The sequence below is a fragment of the Patella vulgata genome, chromosome 5, assembly GCF_932274485.2.
Source record: "Patella vulgata chromosome 5, xgPatVulg1.2, whole genome shotgun sequence".
NCBI lineage: Eukaryota > Metazoa > Mollusca > Gastropoda > Patellidae > Patella > Patella vulgata.
The window spans coordinates 17,558,947-17,568,972 of record NC_065883.2 but is presented as its reverse complement, the minus strand read 5'-3'; the positions used below and the strand labels follow the sequence as shown (position 1 = coordinate 17,568,972).

Below are 10,026 nucleotides of genomic sequence, written 5' to 3'. Positions count from 1 at the left end.
CCCCACCCTCTTCCACTCCCCAGCTTCGCGAATAATTTATAGCAGGGATGTTCAATAAAGATACATACCTTTGAAAGATCCAGGAATACCGAGATGTGGATTATGATTCAATGAATTAAAGAAAAATTCATCCGGAACTTTAGTTTTTTTAAGCCATTCTATAAAATCAATAGATCGGTTGTCATTAACTGCAAAATCAACAAAGTCTCTATTTATAACAACATGCACGTTCCCTTTTACAGGTTTTATGCCATGTGGTGGTTTTCCCGCCATTTTCCATCGCTTTGTCCATTTTCTATAGTGATAAAAGATGAATATACATTGTATTAAGTATTCCATTAACTGTGACTACATTTATGTACATACATCAGGTATAATTATTTTTTATAATCCACGTTTACTGTACTGAAAAAATACAACTGTTTTACTATAGAACATAATATTAACAGTTTAAGGACTTGTCTATACATATTTCGACATTAAGGAATGAAACCTACCTTTCAGTAATAGCGTCAACACTGTTTGCACCATGAACAGATTTCAGAATTTTAACAATTTGAAGATTAGTTTTTAAGGGATATTCCTGGCCTGTTAAGTTAATAAAATATTTCCAGTCGCCATATCTTAGTAAATCTTTCATACATACCAACTCTGGTTCTAGCACCGAAAATTTTCCCCAAACCACTCGGGTCGACTTAGTAGCTTCGTATGCATTTGGTAAACAGTTGATTATCTTGATCATGGCTTTACGAACTGAAGGGTCAGCTGAATTATCTACGTGTATACAGTAGTAATTGTGGGGTCTATAAATCGCTCTCAGTAACCGCTCAACCTGGTTTACATCTTTATACATAAGGATACTGAATGCGACAGGAAAATTGAACTCCTCGTCTGTAGCATGCATGATGTATTTTCTGCTCTTCAGAAAAGTTGTACAGTCACTTGCCATCGTTATGTAGTCTTCGGCTGATGGACCATCTCTTTTGCATACCCTAGTAAAGCTGCGCGCAAGACGTTGTTCTTTTTGATCTGCGGAAATTAACAACGAACAGTTTGGGGCGTGTGTTAAGTAATATTTATTTTTGCATAAATATTTGTCCTTGGTATAAAAATCATCGATAATGCTAGTCTCAAAACTGCCCATATTACCATTATGGTTACTATAGTATATATTTTTGATATTTGTCGTTGAGCTTCGAATTCCGTCTGTGGTTACCATTGTAAACTGTAACGTGGCAAAAAACTCGAGCAATAAAATTATTAGAACCATGAACACTAAACTTCCGAATAGGCATTGTTTTGTTAATAGTACAACACCAACTGAAAAAAAATGGAAAATGTTGCTTGAAAAATGATTTCATATACGCATAGGTATTCGTATTAAAATATTCCTACTAGTACTACGCACAGAAATGAAATGGACAACTTCTTAGTCAATGTTTTACATCAAATACGAAGTGCAACATAGCTATGTGAACTTCCCAAATGAAAAGTGGCATTGGGTGTTCTAAAAAATAGTAAGCGTGATGAGCATATAAGCGAAGTATATTAGCTTCATTTGAAAACTTGTTGAAACGTTGCAGTGTAATAAACATAGTAATTGCATCCATACCAAGTATTCTTGATATTCCTAAATGCCCCTCAGTAATTTTATATAAGCGAAGTAGTGTGTTCATTGCAGAATTACGCAAGCATAAATTAAACCCCACCAATTGCTGAATTTACAGTGGTATTATTAAACATGTATCAAATCATCACGTCGAGAAATAGGGTTTAACGGCTTACGTTTCACCGCCAACCGGGCTAATAAAGACGGATGCTCGTCGGGGAAATTTGTCTTCAATTTCAAAACTGTCTGATGATCGTTAACGTGCTGCTAATGATATACACGGTATTTCTGGGTTTCGTCTTATGCTTGTCCACAGGGGAACTAAGGGGCAAAATCCCGAAAACCTTCTTGGCCCGCACCGAGAACGATCCAATGACTCACTCTTCTGGTTGATAAGCCCAGAAACATTCTCACCGAACAAAGGTGACTCTCTCATTAAGAGATAACAGTTATCACATTTACATACATAAATATTAAATACAAAACTGTTAGCAAGGTAGTTAATATGGTAATATTAAATTATTCACTTAAAGCAATAAGTAGCTCTTTCATACTTACACATTGTTAATACATGTATACCCTCACTTGTATATATAATAAAAATAATTATATATTTTACAAACGCTTTATCGACCAGAAATGTTTATTTATCATTACTGACAACCTATACAAACAAAATGTTTAAATTGTCACGAACTGATAGGTGGGTTATTAGAGAGGTTGAGATGTGTTCCGAGATCGATAATTAGGTGAAGTCGTCGTCGTTCTTCTAGACGTGACGCACTTTCATGGTTCAGAAATATCCGCATTACGCGATGGTTAGTTCATCGTGATAACGATAGATGGCCAACATTTTTGGCTTTATCGATGGCACTGTGCGGCCAATCTGTAGACCAGTAAGGAACCAGAAGATGTACAACGGCCATAAGAGAGTGCATGCGGTTAAGTTTCAGGTTTGGAATGCTTCAACAGAAGAAGCCTTGAATCCAGTGACTTTTCCCCAGTTGGAAACTTGGTAATGGTCATCCCTCGTACACAGTACAGTTTTTAGAGACAAACATTGAAATAAAGTAAAACAATACATTATTAGTGTCTTCCTCAGCTTAAAACGTAAGCTAGGTGGGTCAGATTTAGTTACTCGAAGTCGCCGATAGGTCTCTTCTATTTCACAGAACATCGAGATTATTCACACACATACCCACACCCCGGCCATAGTTCTTTTGTAATAAACATAAGTCAGGGATCATCATGTGGAGTATTGATTTGGGGACGTGGCACCATATTATTGGTTATGTTCTGACATATATATGCCATACGTTTTGTACTGACTTGCCCAATGGTCCACTGTCGTGGGGCTTGGAGTGTCTTGTCGCTATGTTCCTTATTCAGAGTTCGCTAGAAAATGATTTTCTTGGTTGAAAAACGCGTTTGTGGCCGTCCAATTTTCAGATTTTCCGCGGGAGGACACCGGTAACCCCCTTTGTTCGGGGTGGAGAGACCCCCCCCCCTCCTAAAACGTTCACTGTCTCTCTGCAGCCAGCAGGCTAAATCTGTTCACACGTCACACTACCAAGAATATACAACTGTACAGGTATTTATCGCTGAATCAAAGTGACCCAGTCCCCAATTGTGCATACCAATCACTTGAATGAGTCCACCAATTTGACCGACTAGCTCCTGCCTATACTCCCCCTTTCATTTGTTTTAACCACAGGAATGGTACAACTAAACTTAGATGATACCTAAATGGGACTTTACGGTGATCTAGCATATATCATTAGACCTACCTTGTACAGTTCCTCCGGTGGCGCACACTTGACCCCACTTGGAACAGATTTTCAACAAAAAAATTTCTTCGATCAGACAGTGGGTGTAGTTGGGGTTTGGAAAACGCCTTCGCGAATTTGCTTTTCTAGACTTCAAAAAAGCCCTTAATCTTTATTTACAGCCTGTGGCTAAGTACTACCTGGTTGGGGCAATTTTAACCAATGCTCACACTTGTTTATGGCAGTACAACTTCAATTTTAGATGGTGCCACCTACATCAGAAGAGTATTTCACAGAATAATGAAAAATCCATGACCATCCCACCACAAGTGTTAAGCTCCCCAAACCCGACGTTACCATGGTAACATAAATATATATTATTGTTGAAACGTTTAGGTAGAATTGATTGATACCTAACCAAAAAATACATATTAGGTCGGGTATGATAAAAAAATAAAATTTAAAGGCTGTATTGAATGGCCCCCTATAATATTCGGTGCGAACATAATTCCATGCTAAAAATCTTAAAATCGGGTCAAATTCGAGCACGTTTTCCTCCTTTGTCATTTTAGCCTACCACTGCCCTTAAAAGACCTCTATCACCAAAAGCAAGGCCGATTTAGAATTAAAAATCAGTGTTTTCTCAGTTGGGGTAGGGTATATCAAATCTAACCCGCCAAAATTTTCAGGAAAATTGAGAAAATGTGACTTTCATCCCCTCATTAAAAACTGCCTGAGGTTTCCATAATAAATCTCTAATAATGAAGTGATTTCTCGCCTGTGATGATTGGGGTTGGTTTAGTGTTGAAAATTTTTAACGCTTCCCTTGTCACGCCTTTTTCAGAAATCTGCTGCAACCGACCAATTTTAAGGCATTTGGACCCCTTTTTTCCAATTCAAAAGAGAAAAACTTCTAAGAAAGTTATCACCCTGAAAAGTCATTTTGAGAACTGCTCCAAAATACCAATGGTAGTGTGTGACGTCTAAGAACGTCATTTGGAAGGGAAAGTGTTAAAAGGCGGTGTCTCCCACATTTAGGGGTGTGAGCTGTCATGCAAGAAACATGCCTTGGGCTAGGCAATTGAATTAATTTCCTTCGTGTCTCACCAGCAGAGCACTACATGTATGTCGGGTACAGTTCTCACTGCATATGGATGCATGTGACCCTTTAAGCGCAAGTGGCTGTGTGAAGTGCGAACTATTTCTGACATTTGTTTACATTAATCACTTAAAGCTAGTTGTCTCCCTTTCATAGCCTTTTGAACTATGCGAGTCCTATCAACAGTTGAATGTTGTATGTAATTATATTAATTGTATATTATTTTTAAATGCTGGCCTTGTGCTAAGTAAGCCTTTATAGCAAATATCCCCTTGTCTTTTGCATTTTGAACCCTGCCCCTTTGTCTTGAAAAGTTTATTACATACCAGTGGCAGTGTTAGTTTTTAAGTACATTATTTATCAATGGTAGTTTATTAGCTGAAACTTTATGTTATTTTGACAGAATTTATATTTTCAGTTAATCGTTAGACAACCTTATTCATCATCCTACACCAATGTCAAATTTAGATTACATCGTCATTATCATATATTTTGTATTAACTTTTGATTAAAGAAAACTCTTATATTCATCTTTACATCTTGATTTAACTAATTGTCGAGGCATTTGTGGTGCAGCATCCCTAATGGCAGTTTTACTCCCTACACAAATTAGTAACATTTTATACAGTGTAAAAAATATAGCTTGCAAACCCTAAAACTGGAAGGACTGACATTCATTGCTAAGTCTTTTATTAACCCTTTCACTGCCAGTGTTGAATCATCAAAATTTCAGGTAAGAAAACTTAAAAACACCTTTGGAAATCATCCAAACCATGACATCGCACTCTTTGGACAGACCTCTGTCGCCGCTTTTTAGCAAGCAGTTAATGTTCTTTGGAGGTTTTAATACAGTAACCACTGGCAGTGGAAGGTTTTTTTTAAGGAATACATGGACAGCTTCGGCACAAACTACAGTGTAACTGGACAATTATTGCTCTCACCAGTTCCTTGTTTTTTGGCGTACAGTGCAAGAGAGGGCGATTGTTCAGTTTTGGGGTCAGTATTTTCAGGAAAGATGTGTCAAAACGGGTTCAGAAAAACAGGTTACTGATGAACATTGCTCTTGTTTAGAAATGGACAATCTTGCTGCCGGGCATTGTAGCATATATAATAACTATGTCTAATGTATGGTGTGTTATAGGTTTATTTAAATATGTATCTAGTCATTAAATGTTTGTTCACTTCACAATCACGCCTTATAATGTGCCTCTTTAAATGCATTCTTATGTTCTCGAACCCCGAGTTCTTTTTCTCGCAGGCGTATGTTCAACATGGTCCTTTCATGGACGCGATCGATTAATTTTTATCTCCTTTTGTTTTGATTCCCTCTCACTTTTCTCTGTGAGACAATCCATTATGGATGACTCAGTTGCTTTCCGTCGCTTAGTGGGTGTGGCCCCTCTATCATTACCTGAAAATACACGACGAATTTATGTAAAATACCATCCAGTTTTATCCGACAATCAGTCACGGTCTTGCTGGAACGAGAAAATTCTAGGAGATATTAAGACAAATTAGCTAGAGAAAGCTAATGGCCAAAAACGTGGGCATGAAACTTTGGCGAAGCTTAAAGTTGGGGAATAGCTCATTTTTTATTAGGTGTAGGCGGACTAAATGTACATGCTTAAAATGCATTAGTCAAGTTCGTTGACAAAAACTGCTCGTGACTATTATAAGATACAGGTGCACTGACTTCATTGTACTTAGGCACTCAAAGAAGTTAATTCATGATGGACAGTTGGTATTGGGCTTCGGTGCCTTGTTGAAGTATCTGAGCACATCCTGCCATCACCAGGGCCATATGGGTTGTGGGGGTTGAAATTTAGAGATAACCTTTGTTTATATATGACACTAACAACATTCTGATAATGCCTCACAAAGGTTTGCCCCTGAACAGGCCAACCACCATCAGGTTTAAATGTACTCATTAGGAAAGAGGGGGGTCTGTGAGCAGGCGTATACTAAAGATAACCGTTCATTTAGAGCGTACATGGCCCATGCGTACATGATATGCCTACACATTGGACTGTAGGGAGTTGTGAATTCGCGGGCCACATTAAGAGACAAGGGGGGGGGGGGATTTGAATTTTTTTTATTTGCCGTAAAATGTCACTAAGTTATGCATCAAGAATAAAAAAAATAGGGTCAATATCCGCCAAGTTATGCATCAAGAATAAAAAAATAGGGTTAATATCCGCCAAGGGTTAATTGACTTAAATGGTCCCCAATTTGTTTACGGTACCCTATTACAGCAATTTGACACGCCCCACCCCAGAAAATAACCTGTAATTAAGTATAAATATAAGAACATATTATAGAATATTTTTTTTCCAGGGTGGAGCATTCAAATCCTTGTGTTTACAATACTCTGCTCAAGCTTAATAACTGGGCCAATGCTATGAAGGGTGTTACTCGAACAAACAATTGATGATAGGCCTATCTAAGTTTTGGTTGTGTCGTAACGGCGTTTCCGCGGTCATCCTAATCAGCGTCACCAAAATAAAAATTTAGTAGCCATAAACGAAATAAGTACCGGTACACCATAAAACACATTTCCTGAAAATTAAAATAGGCCTAAAACAAAAAGTACAGCACTGTTTGAAAATGTCAATTCGTTCTATCATTTCGCTTTTATTCGACCAGTCAAACAATACCTAACAAAGGTTGGTATATTTGAAACGAATTTGTTTCGGTATAATTATGAAAAAGATTGTCTAAAATAGAATTAAACAACCACGGAATTCAAGTCGTTTTCACAAGCGAGTTCGTCTGCTGCCGTGGGGAAGCCCACGAGAACTGATGACGTAGCATGCAAAAAGGGAATCACCTCGTTCTCGATCTGGGGGTGCATCTGAACCTCTCTAATAAGCAGTAGTGCGCGCGAAAGAAAGAGGCGGACGACCCCCCTGGTTAAGCACATTTTTCATTGGTGCCTTTTTAAATTTTGTTTAACTCTTTAGTGTCGCAAGACATTGAAAGAACTTCCTTTATTCGACCAGCCTCCCAGTGTTTAGAATTGTCTACATAACGTCCTGCGACTCACTGGTGGCCGGTGTTATCTGGGGAACCAAATTAATTTGTATCATCGTTGCGTTTTGATTTTAGAAACAAAATGAAAATGTATAATATCATGGCGTCTTTTTTTGTGCGCTTTCCCGCCTTAGACATTCGCCAATGGCAATAATGATTTACATTGGCGATAAAATATGACATCCTGTCGAAAATTGTGGCGAATGAATTTTAAGGGACGAAAATATTGTAAATCTCTGAATAGTGAAGAAAACATCGAGTTCTTCAACACTTCGTTCGATAATAGAACTATAAGTGAAATCTATATTTTGATGTATCGAGATCAACCTATTGTTATCTGGGGTGAAATAAATGCGCGTTTATTCGGCATCGCAAATTTTATCATATTATAGGCAAAATAATTTAAGCCGGGGAAAATTTCCCATGGTGCAGTTTGTCTCTTTACAACACTATCTAATTTTCCCCGACAATCCCTTTCCAGGTAATTTCTGTTGAAACATTCTAACGTATTTCAAAAGTTTCAAATAGTAAATTGATAAAGAAAGTTTTATGTATTATCTTAGAATTTTAATGCTTGCTAATCCGGTACAAAAGAAAATTGAGGCATTATGGGGACTCCTATCGAAACTCAATTAATTTGTTGTCAATTGTGCTGTTATCTCCACATGTATGCTTCCCTTTCACATCTTGTGAACTCCATGCATTTCATTAAAAAAAGTGGGATTGTTATGTTCAGTCAAGCACAATAAAGAACCACGTTATATTTCAGAATTTTTTTCAGATATATTTTCCCGTCTATGTTTTGAATTTTAAAGTTTGTGAACGTTAACCAACGCCCACATGGAAATGTGGACATTGTGTTTGTGGACACTCTACAGCTCACAATTATTATCCGATTTTAATTAAATTTAAACCTTATATGTATATCGCAAAGATCTAGGAATTTGGCACGTATCGGACAGTAATTTCCTGGGTGATAGTACGAAAACATCGCATGTTTAGGCTGTAGGCCCTCACCATATTGTTGAATTTCGTTAAAATCAAACTTCCGTCAAAATTCCCCCCTCCCTTTTGTGCAAATAGTGGCAAAGCATGTAATGTCGGATTTGTGGATCCTCTCAACCCCACTAATTAGATGAAACTCAATGTGTTAAGAATCAAACTATCTTGAATGACACACAAAACACATCGTTATGTATTGCTCTATCCAGTTATACCCCCATCAGACAGGGGTGGCGTCCTTACTACGCTGCTTCGGCGACGGAAAATGGTCTCAGAGCGCGCCAAGATCGCCATGGTAAAAGCGTGGTGGAAACGCCAGATATCGTGCTGTGGTCTCCATGGTCGCAAATGATTGTCGAGTCACGGCGTTTGTTTTTAGCATGTTCAAAATAAACGCCAAGGTTCTGCGATCTGAACTGGAAAGCTTGAGAACGCGGCTTTTGTCAAGTTTGTAATTTTGGGGGACATTTCCTCTCGTTGTGTTAAAGGGACAATAACACTCTTGCTGGCTTGACAGCTCCAGAAAATAAAAAAAATAGCCTTATCCTAAGTACTAGATGTGTTAGTGTCCTACCTGTTGTGTAAATTATCCATTAAATCCTATTTTACTTGTCCAGAGGGTTCAAAAATATTTTTAAATCCAAGTCACATTTGAAAAGCTTTACGTCAGGCTTATCAAATCATTTAGTTGAATTTTTCTATTTTTTTAAATTAGGTGTGTTAAGATGAAATTTGTATCATCAATTAATTGGAATATTGTAAAATAGTACAATTTGTTGACCAGAATAAAGATTGGGGCATATTATTCAGTTACAACAAGAATGGTATTGAGCCTTTAACGTTTGCCGGCGACACTGTGCATTTACTGTTCGCCGTACTGTCGCAGTAGCGCAGTAAGGACCCCACCCCATTCTGAACTAAATGCCTCTAAAAGATTATCTTGAGTGAGTTAAATATCGGTATGCAAATGTAAATATGTACAAAGTTTGTGGGCCCCTCTAGAGCCCACAATATTAATGCGTCTTTGCGACAAACGCTATGAATGCGATAGAGGTCGCAGTTTTTAACGGATACCCCCCCCCCCCCCGTTTTTTGTTTAGTCGAAAATGTTTGAAAGCGATAGAAGCTCCAATTGTTAACGGATTTATTTCAAATTTGGTGTGAAGCATTAGGACAATGAGATGATAAGTCCTATCGATTTTGCTATTCTCCGTCCATTTATTGCAAATGTCGGTATATCTTGCCGATTGTTGTAATAATTCGGAATTATCTATGTGATTAGGTGTTGACAGGGCAAAGATCATAATGCATTTTCTTCAAAACTTGCAATGCGGGATTTCTGTTAGAATGATGTTAGAGCCATCACCGAAGTCAAAAGTACATACTCTCGCTTTATCGGTGCATTTATGAATCTATGAAAAATGGTACCATTTCCAACTAGTATTTGAAAAATGCGATCGAATGTACGAGGAACTTTGTAATGGGGTTTGACACAAGGATGGAAAGACACCATCTCATAA

At 37.8% G+C, this 10,026-nt stretch overlaps 1 protein-coding gene across 1 annotated transcript; it reads right to left on the bottom strand.

Annotated features, from left to right (window-relative positions):
• Nucleotides 1-51: 51 nt before the first annotated feature.
• LOC126821573 (N-acetyllactosaminide beta-1,6-N-acetylglucosaminyl-transferase-like) lies at nucleotides 52-904 on the bottom strand. The gene is made up of 2 exons (XM_050550028.2): nucleotides 498-904; nucleotides 52-295 (listed from the first exon to the last, which is right to left on the bottom strand). Exons 1-2 carry the CDS (start codon nucleotides 902-904, stop codon nucleotides 52-54), a joined length of 651 nt encoding a protein of 216 aa, XP_050405985.2.
• Between the last annotated feature and the right edge of the window lie 9,122 nt (nucleotides 905-10,026).

What these genes read in the sequence shown, in the direction of transcription:
- LOC126821573 (XM_050550028.2), bottom strand. Translation starts at nt 904, where the DNA reads ATGCATGCTACAGACGAGGAGTTCAATTTTCCTGTCGCATTCAGTATC. An exon ending in GTTGACGCTATTACTGAAAG is followed by an intron (nt 296 to 497) that starts GTAGGTTTCATT and finishes TTATCACTATAG; the next exon opens with AAAATGGACAAAGCGATGGA.